Below are 19,526 nucleotides of genomic sequence, written 5' to 3' on the forward strand. Positions count from 1 at the left end.
GCAACTCTGTTACTGACAGCTTTATTATTCGCGCCCAATGAAAACTCAAAAATAAATTTGGTGAATACTTTTTTTTATTAAACCCAAACTTAAAAAATATCACAGGATAAAGATATAAAACAGATTATTGAAATGATTTATGAAATCCGTTTTAGGCAGCCGATGTAGAGTTCTGTGTATTATTCCTATAAGAATAAAAGAAGATTAGTTGATTTATCAAAATGTGTCAAAATCGCCAAAGTGTTGAACAAAATAAGTATGTAAATACAATATTTTAGCAAAAAGCATGTGTTGGTGTCTCACCTGTAGTTTGAATTTGTATGTGTAATGATTGCGTGTGTTGTTTGAGGAAGAAATGCTTACTGTCTTTATTTAAAGCTCATCTCTTTGCTGAGCCAGTGGCAAAATCACTTCCTCTACCGTGCCCAGGTTTATGGTTTTGTTTGGTTTAGAGAACTTTGGTATATACTCTACTGTATCACTGTTGCTGACCACCGAGTTGTGTAGATTTTCCGTTGGGGCCGCGGGATCGGGACTTGTCAGTGTAATTTTGGATTTTGTCGCAACTCTGTGGAATGTATGTACGTATCTCGTGTGGTTATGTGATGTGTGAGGTGTGTGTCCAGTGCTTGTTAGTAGGGCTCTACTTAAAATGTTAGTTCTTAAAACATGTGCAAAGTCAAAGAGTTTAAGTTTGAACTTGTACCTTTAGTACAGCTATTCAAAGTGAATATAGTTGAAGAACTTAATAGGTAGTCATAGGGTGAAGTTCTATTGACGCTGGCGTGCTCCACCGCGTGCTCCGCGCAATTTTTGTGGATTTCTAAGTTTAGATCGTACATATTCATGTATATATATGTATATATTTTACATGTATTCGTAGATATTCAAATATTTGCTATTAAGAAGCACCCTTCTTTAAAACAACGTACCTATCTCTAGTTTGCATGGTGGCTTCGACGTCCAAGCTACGCGGCTGACGGAAATCGCATTCCAACGAGAAAGCCGAGTCACCGGGCGTTATGAGTTCTGGATCGTTCTGTATGACCACAATGTTCGAATACAGCTCACCATCCTTCAGTGTCTGGCATTGGTCCAATTGGAAGCTCATTTCCAATTGACGTGTTCCCTGACTAGCTGAGGGTTTCATGAAGCACGGAGCCGTTTGCTTATAGAAGCTACCACGTGTATACATGACACCCGTAAATGGTTTTTCAGTCTCTAACATCACATTCATTGAATTGGCACCGCATTTCAGATTAACCTTTTGTATACCCTGATCGCTGCCCTCAATTTTAAAAGTATCCGTTAGGTCTTGTTCCCAGATTTCTGAAACGGTTCGAAAAATATGTGAGAAAAATTATTGTTGATTGATGAAGTCTTAAAAAAATTGAGAAATAAGCAAAATTGAGATTATGATTTATGTGTCGAGATAATTATCTTTATATATGTAGCTGGTAGAACAGATTATATTTCTGATATGACTGTCATTTATAATAAGGAAAAATAATACTAACAATATTTTTATTCGTATATAGGGCTAACTGTTTTTGAGAAAGTGTTCTCTCTTTGAAACTTCTCATTTTCCAGTATTTTCTTTTCAGAAATCGACATTTTAACGGTAAGTTGTTTATGTGTACCCTATGAAACATATCACACAAGTTCAAGAAACTTTAGGCACATCACTGTTTGCTCTTACTGGCTATCTACGCCGGCTCCAAGCGGCGTTATATACGCAAAAACCGGTTTCTTTTGTTTTGGTATGCCTAGAACTGCCCTAAGTTGGCATTGAAAATTTCTCCACACCTTTCGTGAATCGGTGATCGTTGGGCCTTTGTCTGGCGTTGCCTACCTTGGTTTTGTTGTTGCTGCTTCTTATTTGTGTTACCCGATGCGTTGATGGCTACTAGCAAATTGCAGCCCAGCAGAATCAAAAGCATATTTTGTTGCCCGAACATATTGCACTGGATTACGATGACTTTTGTTATTTAATACACTGCGGACAACTGTCTCTAATCACGGAGCACGTCCCAACGTCTCAAAGCAGTAGACGAAACTGACGCTTCGAGTGCGACGGCGCAGCGCATATAAACGTAGTCGCCCGAAAGCTCGGCTCGGGCAACAGGTGGCGCGTTAGAGTGAGACAGCGAGCGAGAGAGATGGTGAGTGAGAAGGAGCGCTTGCGCAACTGAGAATCTGGTCAATCAGCTGGAGAGTTAGCTGGAGCAGTTGCATTGATAACATTATATTTATTGGCAGCGATTGTACACACAAACACACACACACATCCACAGATACACACAAATACATACATGCAGGTAGTGAGTGCAAGTAAAAGAAAATATATTTTCGGCTTTGGCTGCAAATCGTTGCAAGGCAAAAACGCAAAGCGCAGCTTAAGGAAAACAAAATGCGGCTTCATCCACAGCATTTCCGCTTTTCGTGCGGATTTTTGTTGTGCATTTATATCGTATTGCATTTTCTTGTTGTTGCGGCTGTTGTTGTTGTTTTTGTTGCTATGAGTATTCATTATTCAAAATGTTATTAAACTTCCCCGTTTTGTACACCGCAGCGCGCTTCGACGGTTCTCCACAGAGCCATAAAATCGTGCGGCTTGTTTTTCTCTTTAATATACATACATATGTATGTATATGGATGTATGTATGTAGGTATATTGAAAAATTGCGTTAATTAAGGCTTAATTAGTGCATTTTCAGGCTTTCAGGCGGGCGACCATGGCAGCGAAAGGTGGAAGTTGCATATATCTTTTCTTTTGGATAACAAACAAAAATGCATTTTGAAAGCTAAATCATTTTGTGAGTTAAATAATTGATTTCTTTTAAATTGATCATAGACAGATTGACATGATAATTGGCCAGTCTAGATATCAGGCAGTGATTATAAGAGCTTTCTATTTTTACCATATCAACCAAATAATCTTATCTTTCAATATTACAAAGATTAAAGTAATTTAATATTGGTCAAGTTGGTAAAACTATTAAATATTTAATGAAAGAGTCTGTGAGTTCGCTAAAAAGGCTTTGTGACTGAAGAAACTTGGTCTAGATGCAGCTTAACTGAAAGGTACAATAGGATGTTTTTAAATCTTGTAAAGTATTTTGGCCTATCAAAAATACAAAAATAAAAATAAGTTACTAACAAATATCAGATCATATTAAAAACAAATTTTAAAATTAAATTATATAAAATCATTTTAAAAGAATAAACGAGTATTTATCAGCGCAGCAATATAGTATATATTTATATTAAAAAGCCTTCTAAAACCAAATAAGTATTATTAAATTGGAAATTTAAATAAAATTAAATCATGAAAAATATTTAGAAAAATCAGTTTATTTATTCATTTATTGATATATTAAAATGTAATCTATTTCTTTTTCAGTGTAGCCCAGTAGCGCTCCAGCTCGATACCCTCCCAGTGAGAGGATTTAACCAGGATGCTGAAAAATAAAATTATGTAAATTTGAGAGATCATTGAATTTGGTCATAAAATTGCAATGGATTGGACATAATTAGATTGTGCCACGAAACCAAAACAAGTTCAATAACAACAACAGCAACAACAGCAACATTGAATGCATGAAGAGATGGAAATATCTCGAGAGAGTCGCTGGCTGCCTACTGCACCGATGGCCAAGATTGACAATGAGTGGGCACATAAATGGACAACTAATGGCAGCCGGCTCTGACTCGGATCGGGACTGCAAATTGTGGCTATTGCTCTCTCTGTCTCTGGTGCTGTGAATTGTTGTTGTCTCTGTCTCTGGCTGCGACTGCAAATGGAGTCGGATGTGATGCAACAGTAACATTGTATCCGAGTTGCACAATTTCGGTCAACTTCCGAGTGCGACTGGCCACCACTCACTTTTCTCTGAGATGCTGCAGCACTTCCTGCTCCTGCTGGCTGAGACCGTGGTGAACGGCAGCCAGATTCGTGTGGAGCAATTGCCGCGTCTGATTGCCAACCAGAAAGGTGGATACGTCACGCAATTGACTCGTATAGTACATGGCCAGCTTGCCCAGTTGCACACCCCGCTTGATGCACACCTCGGCAGCTTGACGTGCTATCGCCTTCTGGTCATCGGGAGCCGGATGCCAGGGCTGGGGTCCGGCATTGGTAAGCAGACCCAATGCATGGGCAGCTGCACAAATGATGCCCAGATTCTGGGACTTGAAGAAGTCCAAGTAGTCGACCAAGGAGTTGTCCAGAAGCGTATAGCGTGCATATGTGAGCACAGTCTGGGAATCAGAATTAGAATGTGAATCGGGTAGAATGAGCAAATCTCCATAGGGTAAATAGTGCTACTTACATCGAATCTGCCCTCGGCACGGGATATGCACTCCTTTAGCACCGACAGAGGATATGCGGATAGGCCAATATACTTGGCCTTGCCTTCCTTAACCAACTGTTCCAGCGCGGGCAGAGTCTCGTTGAGAACTATGTCCAAGTTTTCGGCAAACTCGACATCGTGTATTTGTATGACATCCACGTATTCCAGGCCCAACAGCTGCAGGCTCTTCTCCACGCTCTCACGAGTTTTCCGTGCGCTGAAGTCGAACATGTTTTCGTAGTCCAGCTCATAGCGTGCCACCTTGGTTGCTATGTAGTAGGCTTCCCTTGGCACATCCTTCAATGCCTTGCCGAGGACCTCCTCTGAGCGGCCCTGGCCATACCAGGGCGCCGTGTCGATGTAGTTGATGCCAGCTCTCAGCGCCTCGTGAACTGTTTTTATGCCCTCATCCAGATCGAAGCTGTAGCAATAAGAATATATATGATAAATTTCCGATCTCTCATTCTCTTTCACGTATACCCATAGTTAGAGCAAAGAGCTCCGCCACCGAAAGCGACTTTAGATATTTCCAGACCCGTTTTGCCGAGCGTGCTGTATTCCATTCGCCTCACTTGCTCCTCATCGTGAAAACCCTTGACAAAGGTACTCGGTAACTTTCCGGACATATTGATTTATTTTTAGCCGTCACAATTCGCCGTCTAAGTCGCAAAGAGACACCACTCCACAATGAATTGGTGCGGCCCAGCACTCAGCTCTTTTTGCTTCACTATCAGAGAACGGGAATGTTTTTGCATGCGTGTTAGTGTGATTGTGAGAAGTGCTTGATATGCTGAGCACTTGAGCGAGATTATAAACGAAAACATCTGGAAAGCAAAGAGAGAATTGAATACTTTCAACAGGGCTGGATCAGCCGAAGTCTGGTTAAATACGAGAGCAGACATGTGAATGAGTGATGGTCTGCAAACGAGAACAGATTTTGCCTCTTATAATTATATAAGTATGTATACATCTCTTCTTCTATATTGTAAAGATGTGAACAAAATATTTTAGTTTTAGTATAATATTAATATATGTATGAATAGTTCTACACGCCAAATCGACTCAGCTCGTCGCCCTGATCAAGAATATATACTTCTTGGGGTCTGCCACGCCTTCTTCTGTCTGTTACATACTTACCTACCTGCCATTATACGATTTCCCATTGAAAATGAGTTCAGGGTATAAAACCATTTAACCATAGCTAAACTCTTCCTTTTTTTTTTAAACTTACATACATAAATATTCATAAATATTTTCATAGCCATATATATGTATATTTATAAATATATATATGTTTACTTTAACTGTATTCTGTAGTTATACATCTGCATGCACATCAATGTAAATTTTCCACTCAGACGGTTAGTCAGGAAAACGAAACGAAACGCTTAAATTCTCCGGGAGATTCACAGATTAAATATGAAATGCCACAAGAATACAGGGTATATAATTTCGCTGTTGGTATTCTGTTTGACGATAGGAATACATAAGTGCATTTAGTTGCTAAAAATAGAAAATATATATACATATATTTTGATAGACGCTGACAGGTAAACAAATAAATGAAATAGCGACTGAACTTGAGCTGATATTGAAGCTGATCTAATACATATATAGCATATGGGCATATATATATAAGTATATATTACTATAAGTGTAGATATATATATATTTAGATAGATATATTCAAATTTATATTCAATTTAGACACACATAAAATCATAACATTTGCTACATTTGAATTGTTGTTAAAGCTCTTCCAGCATTCGCACAGGCAGACATGGCTGACTTATTTAAAGTCCCTGACCGTCGACAACGTCGATCCCCAGCTGTAGGACTGCTTGAAAACACTGCAAGAGATATGAGAAGACAATTGGATAGTTCCACTTCCACTGAAAACCGGTTAACATAGGCCAAGTTCGTGGGGCTCTGACGCAATGCTAACACCAAATCCGAATTGCACAATTTTGCAAAACGGAAAAACGGGTCTACTCACTTTTCCCGCAGATACTGCAGCACTTCCTGCTCGGCGGAGTTCAAGCCGTTGAGCACCGCATCAAAATTGAGCTGCAGCAGACGTCGATTGGGTATGCCGATCAAGAAGGTCGCGGCGCCCTCTAGCTGCGTGGAGTAGTACATGGCCAGTTTGCCCAGTTCCACGCCACGCTGCTTGCAAATCTCGGCGGCCTGTCGACCCACTTGCTGCAGTTCCGGGCTGCCGGGGTGCCAGGCCTGTGGGCCAGCATTGGTGAGCAGGCCAAGCGCGTGGGCTGCGGCACAGATGACGCCCACATTCAGCTCCCTGAATGCCTTCATGTGGCGCAACAGAGTGTTATCCAGAAGCGTATAGCGAGCATAGGACAGGACTATGTTCACTCGACCCTTCGCTCGCTCGGCGCACTCCTTGAGAACGTCTACATCGTAGCCGGTGATGCCAATGAAACGAGCTTTGCCGGCCTTCACAAACTCTTCAAGCACTGGAATTGTCTCCTTCAACACTAGGTCAAGACTGGGCGCCGCATCCACGTCATGCACCTGCAACACGTCCACATAGTCCAGGCCCAGCAGACCCAAGCTCTTCTTGACGCTCTCTCGTGTTTTGGCCGCAGTAAAGTCGAACATGCGATCGGGGTCTAGTTCGTAGCGTCCCACTTTGGTGGCTATGTAATACGCTTCCCTTGGGACATCCATCAGCGCCTTGCCTAGCACCTGCTCCGACTGACCTTGGCCATAGAACGGCGCAGTGTCGATATAGTTGATGCCTGACTTAATAGCTTCCTGCACGGTTCTGATGCCTTCCTCTTCGTCGAATTTTTGGTCAAAGAGCGCACTCAATGTGGCCCCGCCTAGTGCAATTTTCGATACTCTTAAATTGGTGCCGCCCAACTTGCGGTATTCCATGCGGCGAACCAGCTCCTCATTGTGGAAGCCCTTCACGAAGGTAGCTGGAAGTGTTCCGGTCATTGCTGAAGTCTTAATTGAACTGAGCCTTCCACTGCACTGCCTGGAATACTTATAGACGCTCTCAAATGCAGCACCCACACGAACACACACACACACTATTCCCTACACGATTACATAGATCAGAGAGTGTGAGTGAGCTTTTGCCAAACTGAAGCTTTTTAAGTAGCGGTGCATATTTTAGTTAAGCTTAAATTTCTAGAACTATGAGAGCCAGAAATAGGGAACACTTATCACCTCTAAAAGCTCTCTTTTTTATTTAAAATCAGATTCTGCCAAATCAGAGATTTATTACTCTTTGCTTTGTTTTGGCTTTTTGTTTTGCGAGTCAAGCGAATTAGATAAATAAAATATGAATTATAACAATTATGAACACACATAAATCACATTACCTAATACATTTTATGTTTGCATTATAAAAAAATAAGTAAAATAATAATAATAATTAAAGCATAACCAATAAAAATCAGGATTTATAGTTTTTAGATTTAGTTCAAACATGGAAATGCAAATAAAAATATTTGTCTAACTTGTTCCGTCTATAGTTTATGATTTTGCTCCATCATAATTAATATAATCGTATGATATGTATAAAATTGAGATCTTCCGGAGATTTTATGGGTAAAGCTCACACGATGGTTCTTATATATTTAAAAATTGTTGGTCAAGTGAAAAGTAGTTTTTTTTAATTCTATGTATTTTATTTATCAGAAAGATAACTAACTGCATTTATTGTTTGCATAATGTGAGTTTTCAATCAATGACAAAAGTTTATTAAATAATATAAATATATATATAGAGGCATATATGTATTAGGAAAAGTTAGAGATACACAGAGATATTTGCGACAATCGATCTTTAGAAGAATACATCGAAGTCGCCTCGGGGGGGCTGATAGATGTGGGGACGTGGTCGATGCTGCTGCGCTGGCGGCGACCTAGGCACAATGATGTCGTTAATCTCGTGCAGGATTCCATTGGTGGCGATGAGATCGCATTTTGTCACGCCGGCATTTTCGATCTTGGGTCGACGGTCACGGGTGATGCGCAGATGCTGGCCGGAAATGGATTCGATGGAGCGTACGAATGGCCAGTTGGTGGGTATGATACCAGCGCAGCAGACAACATCGTTGACAATGTGCGTCTTGACCTGGGCCTCGAGCTCGGCCTGGCTCTGGGCGGGCTTGGTCTCGGTGGACTCGCTGAACTCTTCAAACACATCATTCTTGGGCACAAGCAGCGTAAAGCTATCCGATTCGTTGGCCAACAGGTGGGTCAGATTGGCCTTGCGCACCAGCTCCAGGAACTTGCTGTAGTTGGGATTGGCCTCCAGTGACTGGAGCAGATTCTATGAGTAAAAGGAAATAAACTAGATTAGGTACGGCTCAAGTCGTAGGTGCACCTCTAATCTTACATTCTTGGGCGCAGTCAGTGGGCGGTCCAGCTGATGCAGCACAGAGCCACAGCTCTCGTCATCGAAGTGCACCAGGCGGGCACAGTTCACGGTTGCCCTATTCATGACGTCCGAGAAGAGGGCGTGGGTTGAGTAGAGATTCAGGCGAACATTGGAGCCCGCCACCGTTGGCAATAAACTCTCCGAGAGATCGCACGTCTTGATCATGGGCTTGATCACATGATAGTTGAGGAACTCAGCCAAGTCCTTGTTGTCCTTCAAAGACTCTGGCTCTTCGGCCAACTTGCGCGCCCATTCCGAGTGCTGCAGCGCCTTGTCCGTGGGCGCAAAGACCGTGACGTTGTCCATATCGTCGAATTGATAGTCCAAGCCAGACGCCTCCAGCAGGCGCTTGAAGATTGTTATGTTCTTCTGCGACAGCAAAGTGGTCATGGGCAGCGCCGAATCCGTGGGCAGAATGGTGTCAATCACATGGAGCACTCCATTGGTGCCCATTATATCAGCGTCCAGAATCTTGGCGGCATTGTTGATGTAGATGGCCGACGGCTCAGTTTGGTTGGCAACTTGTTTGGTGCGGTTCAGCAGCAGTGGCTCGCCCAGCAGATTATAGGTGGTTGTCTTGGCACCCGGTAGCGTGGCCAACGAGCAGAAGGTCAGGTCCAGAATGTGGTTCTTCAGTATATCTAAGGCAAGACAATCAATAAAGGGACTCGATGCGAGGAATTGCATTCAATCTTTGCTACTTACTGGAGGCGCAGCCGCGTCCCTCCTTCAGGGCGCGTCGCAGATGTGGCTCCAGCTTATCGAAAGCGGCATCCGTGGGCACAAAGATGGTGACGGGCTTATCACCCTCCAGCAGAGCGCTGATGTTGGTCTTCTCCAGCACGGTGCGCATGATGGACATGTCCGCGCGCTCGCGTATTAGATCCATGACGTTCTTGGTCAGAGGCTTCAGCACGCCGTTGAGTGTGTGCACCAGGGCCTGTTCGGACAGCTTGTCGTGCTGCACAATGGGCACACAGTTGGCGGCGTAGCGATAGGGCTCCAGACCGAGAGCCGGTGGCAGCTGATAGGTATTGATGCGTATCTTCTGGCCGGTCAGCTCGCTCTGCAGCAGTTTCTCGTTGGGCACGTCCTCCAGCTCCACCTCGCCCTGCACGGAGTGCAGCTTGAAGATCGATGACATTTGGGAACCCTCACCCTTGGAGTCATCCACGTTCTAAATTGGAGAGTAGAAAATAGTTTTAGCGGGCACTTCGCTGGGGGTTATTAATGTCCACTCACGTTCTCCTGCTGATGCTGGCTGCGGTATTCCTGGAAGGCGGCGTCATTGGGCACAAAGAGAGTCAGCTTCTTGCCCTGGGAGTTGGACAGCATGTTGCCCAACTCGCCGGCACTCTTGGCGCTCTCAATGAACTGCTGGGCTCCCATGTCGGCGGCAGTGGCGGCGATGTCTTTGATCTCGATCTTCTCACAGGGAACCGTGAAGTCCGCATTGCGTGGTCGTCCATAGCCATAGCAGCACTGGCGTGTCATAGTCACCATCTTCTTCTTGCCATTTTGATTAACGCTGTATGGAATGAGGAAGCGAATGAATTGCAAATTAAGTATACGCAACGGTGCCAACGGTGGCTCATGCTGCCCCACTTACATCTTGGTGCAGACGTGCTTGTTCGGCTTCTCGGCACAGGAGTTCACGCTGAAGTGGAACTGGCCAAACAGTGGCGATCGGACCACATTGCCAGCCCCGTCACGTTCCTGACCGAAGCTGTCCACGGCCTCATCACCGTCTGTTTCCGTGGTTGCGCCATCGCTTTCCTCCTTCTCGGTGCACACATTGGGTCTGCAAGTAAATGGGTTGCGGGAATATGCAAAGCAAACAAATTAGTTTTCTGATGAGAAATGGAGAAACTAAATGAAGACATTACATAATACACAGCATTAACCAGAAATCGTGTGTATTATCTGTATTGCTAATAAAGAGTAGAGACTGCTCGACTAGGAGATACCTTGAACTTTGCAAAGAGCTGACAGTTCAATGCAGTAATCTAAAATCTGTAGCTCTTCAGCTATTCAAGATGAATGTCAATCGCTAAGAATTATAAGTTCTTAATGCGTATGATATAACGAGTATACATTTCAAATTTCAAGTCTTTGGCTTTTGTGGCTGTCGAGATTGCTGCGATCATATGTAAAGATAGACGGTCGGTCTGGCATAATTAGATCGTTTTAACTTCCCGTCCCAATTAAGTATATTTATACTATAAGGGCTCTATCAGGACTCGTTCATATATTTCAATAAAGCCATTATGCCACAAAATTCAATTTTCAATGCGCCGCATAATAATCGCCAATTGAAGTTCTCATATATTTTGGGACAAATTGTTTGGGTTGATTAAAGTTAATTGAATTCAAGCATTATAAAATGGTGATTGTTCCCTAGAGTACCTTATCGATCAGCGAGCTAAATCCATTAATAATAACAACCATGTCGCTCTGTTTACTGCGTCTGGGGGATGCTCTGAAATGCCCTGAGCGAAGGACGGTCGGATGTAAATAACAAAGTAGAATGATTGATAATCGGTAATAAGCAAACGGAGATGAATTAAGGGAAAAATAATCAACTTGTAGTGCTTATGGTAGATGTAAGCATTTCTTGTCTCTAGCTGTTGTGGTTTACGAGATTGCTGCGTTTATATGGACATACGTATACGGACCGAGGGTCATTGTCAGATCAGTTCAGCTCCTCTCTGCTGTCAATAGGTTCAGAGTATACAAATAGGGTAGGTAGGTGACTATATATACTATATAGTTTAAAGTTTAGCCGAGGTCTATCATATAATTTAAGAATATTATGTTTTTTTGAGGGTTGTTCATACATTGCATAATAATATTTAAGTTAATATAATTGATATGTTCATAGTCCTATATGTAGCTACAATTCTGTTCTTGAGATATTACCTCATCATCTAAATAGTAAACCTATACCATGCTAAACCTAGACTTGTTAATGCCTTTGGCAAATTGCTAACTGGCAAATGAAAAGTCAATGCACTCGCCAGAACTATCTAGATGAACACAATATATAATAAATACATACATATATGTATATGTGCTTATCCAAGTGCATGTGTAGCTATGGAACCTGTACAGTTATCATCCAATATGCGCACCCCATGAACGGCGCTGTTTACTATCTGCCCATCAATGCGAGAGCGCACTGATGATTGTTTACTTTATGGATTCGCATATATAGATACGTTTGTTCACATGGTTATATAGTTATGGGGTACCCGTGGAGGCATTATCTACTATATCTGTGTATACAAATGATGTGTGGAATTAACAGCTTAACAACTTTGCCTGCCTTCAATTCAATTATGTGTATGTGTGCGCCACAAAGCCGAGCATTGTATGGGGCATAGTTTTCGAAATTTCTCGGCCTGCCTATACATATATCAATATAGATTTATATAGGTTTATGTATATATATATACTACTTTTATAAAGTGCTAATTTTCCAATTGCTGCGTCTGACTTTCGTTCTCGGTTCCACAAATACAAATGCACTCGGTTCCAATTGATTTCACAATTTTGCTTGAATCACAATTTAGAAAAATGCAAACGACAACTATAAAGATAGCACGATGTATAACTAAATATATATGTACCAGTTAATGCATTCAATATAAGCAATTTAGCAATTAATAGAGAAATCGGTCGGGGCAGGTGCTCAAGTCAAGTTAAACAATTATTATTGTTGTTGCTGCCTTGAAAGTGAATGTAATTACAAAATTATAAGTATGAAGTTAATCACGCTCTTCGATTTGCTGTTGATCACATCAGACAGCTCTCGAAGAGGTTCCATCAATTGGCGATAATGCGAGAGAGACATTACAAATCAGACTTATAAATTTAATAACTCTAATGAACTTGACTTTGCTTATGCTTAATTACCTAATGTCAAGAACGTCAAAATCAGCCGTGCGAAGCGATTAGGAAAGACCCGAATCAAGTGACCATATCAGAAATGCGAAGTATCTAATATATATGTATATAAAATATACATATATATATATAAGAATTGTGCGCAGTTAGACTGAAAGATCTGGAAAGAATATTGTGCGATAATTCGACTGCTGACTTTGGAGTACAGACAATTATTAGCGAGTTTGCATATTAAATTAAGTCTTGGTTCAGAATGTCTAGTTAGGATATTTAATAGACTGTTGTATATATTTTAAATAGGCAATTGAATATTTTAATAAATCCATTCATTTTGCTAGAGAGTTTTATATTCACTAAATAAAATCCAATTCGACAATGGTAAAAAATTTAGCAAGGAGTATATTTTTCTGAAACATACCATATATATGCCACATATATGAAATAAACCAACTTGTTTTTATCATATTTTCTACACATAAATCTACATTTTCTTATTGACCAAAATAATTGCATTCCAATTGGAAGTCGCTAAAGTACACTAAGTTCAACTATTGTAGATCCTATGAAACTGAAGTAGGGTATATATAATTTCTATTTTAAAAACCATTATACCCTGATGAAAATGGGCTCAGGGTATACAATTATTTTGTGCTGTATATTATATCATCAGTCATGATTTATTATATGCAAAATTTTGTTTTCACTTGTAAATGCCCAAGAATAAATGCTGCATCATCATTTTTAATTGGCGAAACAAACTAACGCGCCATTTTAGAAATTGGATATTGGGATAAAATAAAATAGTATATTATTCATTTGTCTTCTATGATCAACTTACCCCTTCCACCAAGGCTCCTGACTGTTGCCAAATCCGAATCCACCAAACGAGTTGAAGAACTCATTGCCAAAGAATGGGAATGATTGCTGGAAGAAGACGGCTGGATTGGGAGAGTTCACGTCCGTGGTGATCGCATCAACAGCTATGGAGAGAGAGAGAGAGAGAGAGAGAGAGAGAGAGAGAGAGAGAGGGAGAGAAAGAGAGAGCAAAATAGAGATTGCCTTAAACTGCCTTTGTATGCGATTCTCTTCACTTACTGAACGGCTTCTGTTCCACGCCCTGTGTTGTGGCAGCGACTGCTGCTGCAGCCGCATCATGTCGTCCCTGCTGCTCCAGTGGCACGAACTCCGTGTCGCTGATGCTGTCGCTTCCATAGCTGTTACTGTAGAGTGGCAACAGTGGCGCATTAGCTAAGGCTTGTGGGCGTGGCTGCTGAGCCGCCAACGGGGCCGGCGGGGGCGCTGCCCAGACGCTGGCCACACGCTGCGACGGCTTAGCATGCAGTGGTTCTAGCGGTGCGAGTGGTGCAAATGGTATGGGCGCAAACAGCGTGCGATGCAGCGGCAATGGTCGTGTTAAATGTTGCATAAAGCTGTTGAGGAGTTGCGCAGTGGAAGTGGAGTGTATTTTTTGATTAGTTTGATTAGTGCGTGTTGGCATGTATTTGCTGTGTGTGTGTGCCGTTTGTGCCGTTTCATGCGAATTCCACACCAGATCTTAACTATCCCTAAAGCGGATCCCCACCATAATTCATATGCCTTCCATTGTCTCGCACATAAAAGAAGCTCCGGCCCGGCTCGACATTCTCTCTGGCTATATACACATATAGCGTATATATATATATTATATAGTATACGGCCTGATCGTGCCCATTGTTTAGCAATTGTTTTGCGCAGCATTTCTGTGCGCCGCATACTAATTGCCCGCCTCCATAGCTAATACTATACAAATCAAATGAAAATTACTCTGAAACAAACTTGCATAAATTCCCAAAAATAAATACAACAATGAGCTGCACTCTGGCATCATCAATCAAATAGAATTTATGTCTCCCGATTTTATATGTACTCGAAAATGAAGTCAACACCAAAAACTAAAATTTATTTATATGTAGCGCTAACTCCATCGCATGACTCATCCGCACGCCTCGTGCAAGCCAATACCAGCCCGCTTTCTATTGACAAAACCATAACAGTCACTTGTTAACTGACTTTTCCTATATACAGCTCGCAATCGGCACCCACTGGTAATAAATATATGTACTTGAAGTGTCTGTAAGATTTTCGGGACCTTCTTTGTTGATTGGGCTCATTAAAAATGCGCGACACGGAAGTTAATTAAAAATATAAAAGACATTATAAGAGCAAATGAATTATATATACATATGTATGTGTATACATGGACATTTTGTTTTAAAATAATATGCCTGAAATGGCAAACCTAACAAAATTTTTATAGCTGTCATGCTCAGTTAGCGGCAAGTTCCGACAGACTTCAGAATATATATGTATATATACATATATTTTATGATATCTTTATCTGACATGACTCATGACGCGAGGGCTTAAAAAACATCAAAATAAACTCTAAAGTTGTTTATACAACAAATACTTATGTACATATATATGTCGAGCATATCACGAACTGCCTTTTACGAAGACGATACCTGACTTGATCTCAACTTGGACCCGTTGGCATTTTTGAACTGCTCATATAGAGAGATTCATATATAGCTTTGGGAGAAACTCCTAGGCATAGTGGCTGACAATTGTTTTTTGAAGTTTGTTTTTGCCAATTGTTAAAGAAAAGAGAAATTTTTAAAATTTGACTTGCGTTGAACCTAGTTGAATTATGGGGAAATTACTATCTACGAATCTAATTATAGAGCATTGGCTTGCTTTTTAATTCATTAAATATTGACTTTTAAAGAATGTTGTAAATAATAAATTTGAAAATTTAAAAATGATCTGGTCTAAATATTATAAATGGAAAAATTGGATTTTTGAATTGTAGAATCTTTAATATTTTCATATAATTTACAATAATATTGAACTTCAAAGATTTGTGTATGAATAATATATAAAAACACTTTTGAAGAAAAAGTTCTAAATTTAGAAATACATATTTAAAACATATATTATATGATATTGAGCTTCAATGATTTGTATATATGCATAAAATATAAATACAAATACATATAAAAATAAATTTTGATAATTGCTGTTTTGCATTTAAATTAAAAGAAACTTTGATAATTTGTTTGTAAATAATGTTTAATTATATATGGACTGTAAATTATAATTATTGTTTTTCCTAAGAATTATGAGACTAATAGAATTGATGCCTCGATTGATGAGCTCTAATCTCAACACATTTGGGAAAGTTTGCGAGGTCATAATTAAGGCAAGAAAGTTCTGGAAATTTCCAATGTATAGCGAATGCATAACATCACAATAAAAAAAACTGTGAGCAGTAAATAAAGGCAGGCACTGGTAAATTAAATAAAACGCCGTCTCGACTACCAAAGCGAAAGTCGTTGGCCACAGTCGATGGGCAGTGGGCGAGTGGAGGCAGTGGCACTGTGATTCGATTAAGGTTCTGCCATGGAGGAGAACCAAACGAGTTAAGCACGCCAGAGAGGAGCAGACGGGACAGGTTTCTGGTTGACCCAGTTTTGGGGGCTTTTAAATTTGTCGGCAGAGCATTAAATTTGGGGCGTTAGCTGCTCCCAAAAATTGCATCTAATGAGGTGTCAACAGCTAATTCGCTCCATGTCAAGCCAAATTTGCCTGCCTCTCCCCACGCAACGCAAATCGTGTCAAATTAATGACAGCTATTTGAATTAGTTATCCAACTATAGCCTACAGCTGGTGTTTAAGGTTTCTCGCTGCAATCAGCCATGTGTAAACGAGCCCCTCGACTCGCTAACGACGATCATCTGTCAAATCCCGCCACTGCATTTGCATTTGCATCTCCATCTGCAATTGCATCTTTCACGGATGCCCTAAAGCCGCTGACCCACTTTGCTTGAACATTGTTCTCAACTGAGCGGCTGCAGTTGTTCTTCTTCTTCTTCCACTTCTGCTGCTTCTTCTTCATTTTCTCAATGCTTGCTGTTGCACAATGCCTTTCGCAAAAAAACTTGAACTGCAGGGTTAAATGATCTTTGAGGCGATTTTGTGTGCCAATTTTCGATCGCGATTCTCTGCAATTCTCTGCGCTTATCGCCTTAACTGAACAATCTCTTTGGTAGTCAGTAACTGGACATTCACATTTTGGGTTGGGAAAGCAGCGCGAAGAAGTTCTTAACAGACCAGAAAGTATACGTACATACATACATATAAGTATGTTTATCTTTTGTGTGGTACTGAACTAATATTTTCACGAACACAAAGGTAATTCTTGTATATTTAGGCTGAATTCAAAATCATCTTTCAACATCTTTTTACTTAGGTGATTTTGTCATTTTTGCCGGCCTGCTCTCAGATTTAAGCTATAAATTTAGGTCACAATTTGACTTTCTTTACGTTTCTTGATTTAGTACCAAAAAAACAAATAATTGTTTTATTTTAATTTTCTGTTTTGCTTTGTATTCGTTTGCGGTTGAGCCATTTTTGTTTGGTTCACTTTATTTGCTATAATGTTAACACGTTTCGTATTTGCCAAGTCAACGTAGTAAATGGTGAAATTTCACCAAGCCAAACCAGTAAAGTGCTAGAACAAACACTATAAATATCTAAACTCTCAATTAGAGGGGCTATTACGGCTTGTCCACGGTCACAAAAACATAAAACAAAAGTTCGGATTGACAGATCAATATTGGAAGAGAACAGAGTATGGCTGGGATTATGAGTGGAACGGTGGTTCCGTATTTGTTTTGGGACAAGCTTGCTAAATGCTGGGAGTGTGCACAGTGGGCATATGAGTAGTTCACCTGTAAGACTCTGATGAACTGATTTCATTATCAGCACTGGAAATTGAATTCGAACGATCACTGTAAAGAAGGCATGCATTATAATTGTTCGAGAAAATTCCAAAACACGTTAGACACTACAATTTTTTGAAGCTTGTTATATTACATTTAATGGGATAATAAAAATAAATGAACCGAAATGGAAGTATGAAAAAAATTAATTTAACGAAATCTAATAATAATGTGAGCCAGGTTTTTTTTTTTTTTTTTTTTTTTTATATATATATTCTGTAACAGTTTTTAACGTAGCTAGTAAATTATGATGTTGTCGAACCACCCATTGTTACCATATGAAATTGACAGTATTCGAACAAAAAAACTACATGAGATATGCATGAACTACGGAATGCAAATTGCCAATTACACAAAAACCACACAAGCATAAATTAAATATTTTTGCTTTTTAATTTCAAATTTTGTTGTATTTTTTACTTACTCGCTGTAAAATGGTGACGCCTGTGCGGCGCAGACCAAGAGCAGGCTTGCCCAGAGTCTCAACATCTTGAATGTTGTCAATAATCACAGTATTTGAAGCTAAAAACAAACCAAAAAACAAACAGAAAGTTTTTGATATAAAGAAGAAAAAAGATGCACAGAAATTTCACTGATTCGAGCCGAACAGCTGAACAGCTGTCTAAGCTGAATTTCGAGATGAGCGACGAAATCCAAATCGAAAATACTGGTTTTTCCATGCCAAACTGCACCCGCCGTCGCATGGATTGTGGAAAATGTAGGTGAATGTGAATGTGGACAGTTAGTTTAGTTGTTTGGCAATACAACAAGAGGAGGAAATTTTCCACCGTCTGCAGACGCTAATTACAACGTCAATAGCTGGATTAATTACTCTTCAACTATTTTAAATCTTATTGTCTTGCCAAATTGACACACATAACAATTATCAGCCAAGCAAGTCGCATTGTATGCGTGCTCGCTCCATGAACATTTTCTTTGAGTCCTCTTCATACACACTCACACAAACATACACACACTAACAGAAGAGACGCTCACGAATACTAACAATTTGACGTTGCGTACGAAGTTGACGTTGTTTGAACGGCTGTTGAAAAGTAACTGGCTTAGAACTCGCTCAGCTCTGCTATTTATAAGCTGTGATCACTTGCGTCGCAAGCGCTGAGAGCGACGCTCCATGAGCCGCCGGCACGAGCTTTGACACTGTCTCTCGCTCGCTCTCTGTCTACGGCTCTCTCAAGCTGTGCTCTCTTTACGATGCCAGAGAACTTTTTGCTGCGCAGGCACCATTAAATGCAAAATTCGTGTAATAATTGTGAAAGTGCCCGACAGATCGCCGATAAGTGTTTACACTGCACAGCACAAAATTCTAGCCATGCTCTCTTGAGTTTCGCCATCAATCACAATGGGCGAGGTCAAATGTTATGGTTCTTTGTAAGCAAAACACATGTTTCGGCTTGCACTACCTGAACGTCTCTGCTGTTATCCCATTCAAATGCGCAGTGGTGTATCGTTTGTTTCACAAACTCAGTTACTCGGAGTTGCCTTATTAAAAGTCTGTCCATATAGTATTTGAAAACGGTTGTATTGTGCACAAATCGCGTTTTGTTTGTGTGTAAAATTTGTAGATACTTATTTAGGTAGTTGACAAGTACCTGTATACATATATGAATGCATATATATAAGTCTGTAAGCTGTTATTGTTTTTCGATTACTTCTTCTTAGAATTATGAGTAGATTGCTTAAAGTTTTTATTTTTATAATAAAAAAGAACTATTTTGTTGATGGAATATTATCTCTTAAGCAGCTTAGTAGACTAGACTGTTTGCAGTCGCTGCTTTTATTAAATTAAGTTTTTTTTATTTACATTCAGGTTTGAAATCTAATTTCACACTTGTGGTATAAGATTTGTGTAGTCGCAATAAATAAGTGGAATAACTGAGAACGTGTATATTTTAATTGTATAAAATAGAAGAACTATTTTGAATATGGAATCTCAGCTCTTAAGCAACTTGCCCTATTTGTATACACTCGACTTCCTTATATGATTTCGCTGCTCAATCAAGTTTAG

At 40.3% G+C, this 19,526-nt stretch overlaps 4 protein-coding genes and 1 long non-coding RNA gene across 13 annotated transcripts; 1 reads left to right on the forward strand and 4 right to left on the reverse strand.

Annotated features, from left to right (window-relative positions):
* Positions 1-56: 56 nt before the first annotated feature.
* LOC108608740 (uncharacterized) lies at positions 57-2,078 on the reverse strand. 4 transcript variants are annotated; one of them, XM_018000265.2, is made up of 4 exons: positions 1,853-2,078; positions 933-1,329; positions 304-568; positions 57-185 (listed from the first exon to the last, which is right to left on the reverse strand). In XM_018000265.2, exons 1-3 carry the CDS (start codon positions 1,956-1,958, stop codon positions 373-375), a joined length of 699 nt encoding a protein of 232 aa, XP_017855754.1. In that variant the 5' UTR covers positions 1,959-2,078; the 3' UTR covers positions 57-185; positions 304-372. The 4 variants fall into 4 exon arrangements, with proteins under 4 accessions (XP_017855754.1, XP_089323714.1, XP_089323722.1 ...); XM_089467588.1 differs by lacking the exon at positions 304-568 and adding an exon at positions 707-823 and having other exon boundaries at positions 1,853-2,077; XM_089467591.1 differs by lacking the exon at positions 57-185 and adding an exon at positions 707-823 and having other exon boundaries at positions 431-568; positions 1,853-2,077.
* A 117-nt stretch (positions 2,079-2,195) lies between these two features.
* LOC149270710 (uncharacterized) lies at positions 2,196-5,239 on the forward strand. The gene is made up of 4 exons (XR_016269847.1): positions 2,196-2,318; positions 2,573-2,665; positions 2,718-2,816; positions 3,404-5,239. It is a non-coding gene; the product is annotated as an uncharacterized LOC149270710 (long non-coding RNA).
* LOC108608738 (uncharacterized) lies at positions 3,335-4,978 on the reverse strand. Its single transcript, XM_018000263.2, has 4 exons — positions 4,833-4,978; positions 4,332-4,773; positions 3,887-4,260; positions 3,335-3,461 (listed from the first exon to the last, which is right to left on the reverse strand). The coding sequence occupies exons 1-4, from the start codon at positions 4,976-4,978 to the stop codon at positions 3,389-3,391; spliced, it is 1,035 nt and encodes a 344-aa protein (XP_017855752.1). The 3' UTR covers positions 3,335-3,388.
* A 780-nt stretch (positions 5,240-6,019) lies between the features above and the next one.
* Positions 6,020-7,350, reverse strand: LOC108608739 (uncharacterized). The gene is made up of 2 exons (XM_018000264.2): positions 6,349-7,350; positions 6,020-6,202 (listed from the first exon to the last, which is right to left on the reverse strand). Exons 1-2 carry the CDS (start codon positions 7,314-7,316, stop codon positions 6,142-6,144), a joined length of 1,029 nt encoding a protein of 342 aa, XP_017855753.1. The 5' UTR covers positions 7,317-7,350; the 3' UTR covers positions 6,020-6,141.
* A 709-nt stretch (positions 7,351-8,059) lies between these two features.
* mfas (midline fasciclin) lies at positions 8,060-18,661 on the reverse strand. Of its 6 annotated transcripts, none has more exons than XM_018019480.2 (10): positions 18,504-18,661; positions 17,922-18,019; positions 17,447-17,506; positions 13,770-13,894; positions 13,513-13,654; positions 10,378-10,569; positions 10,011-10,296; positions 9,474-9,945; positions 8,727-9,409; positions 8,060-8,660 (listed from the first exon to the last, which is right to left on the reverse strand). In XM_018019480.2, the coding sequence occupies exons 2-10, from the start codon at positions 17,984-17,986 to the stop codon at positions 8,172-8,174; spliced, it is 2,514 nt and encodes an 837-aa protein (XP_017874969.1). In that variant the 5' UTR covers positions 17,987-18,019; positions 18,504-18,661; the 3' UTR covers positions 8,060-8,171. The 6 variants fall into 6 exon arrangements, with proteins under 6 accessions (XP_017874969.1, XP_089323517.1, XP_017874970.1 ...); XM_089467391.1 differs by having other exon boundaries at positions 18,459-18,529; XM_018019481.2 differs by lacking the exon at positions 17,447-17,506.
* Positions 18,662-19,526: the final 865 nt, after the last annotated feature.

Source organism: Drosophila arizonae, chromosome 2 (genome assembly GCF_054131065.1).
Source record: "Drosophila arizonae isolate 15081-1271.41 chromosome 2, UAZ_ARI_1.0, whole genome shotgun sequence".
NCBI lineage: Eukaryota > Metazoa > Arthropoda > Insecta > Diptera > Drosophilidae > Drosophila > Drosophila arizonae.

Bases quoted from the DNA above. Each gene is read 5' to 3' on its own strand.
- mfas (XM_018019479.2), bottom strand. From the start codon at position 17,986: ATGTTGAGACTCTGGGCAAGCCTGCTCTTGGTCTGCGCCGCACAGGCG. The intron at 13,655-13,769 runs GTAAGTGAAGAG...CTCTCTCCATAG, and splicing joins CGTGGAACAGAAGCCGTTCA to CTGTTGATGCGATCACCACG. The intron at 9,946-10,010 runs GTGAGTGGACAT...TCTCCAATTTAG, and splicing joins GCCAGCATCAGCAGGAGAAC to AACGTGGATGACTCCAAGGG.
- LOC108608740 (XM_018000265.2), bottom strand. From the start codon at position 1,958: ATGTTCGGGCAACAAAATATGCTTTTGATTCTGCTGGGCTGCAATTTG. The intron at 1,330-1,852 runs GTAGGCAACGCC...GAACCGTTTCAG, and splicing joins GCAGCAACAACAAAACCAAG to AAATCTGGGAACAAGACCTA. The intron at 569-932 runs GTACGTTGTTTT...TACATTCCACAG, and splicing joins ACCATGCAAACTAGAGATAG to AGTTGCGACAAAATCCAAAA.
- LOC108608739 (XM_018000264.2), bottom strand. From the start codon at position 7,316: ATGACCGGAACACTTCCAGCTACCTTCGTGAAGGGCTTCCACAATGAG. The intron at 6,203-6,348 runs GTGAGTAGACCC...TATCTCTTGCAG, and splicing joins CTGCAGTATCTGCGGGAAAA to TGTTTTCAAGCAGTCCTACA.
- LOC108608738 (XM_018000263.2), bottom strand. From the start codon at position 4,978: ATGTCCGGAAAGTTACCGAGTACCTTTGTCAAGGGTTTTCACGATGAG. The intron at 4,261-4,331 runs GTAAGTAGCACT...TCTGATTCCCAG, and splicing joins GTGCCGAGGGCAGATTCGAT to ACTGTGCTCACATATGCACG. The intron at 3,462-3,886 runs GTGAGTGGTGGC...TTTATTTTTCAG, and splicing joins CTGCAGCATCTCAGAGAAAA to CATCCTGGTTAAATCCTCTC.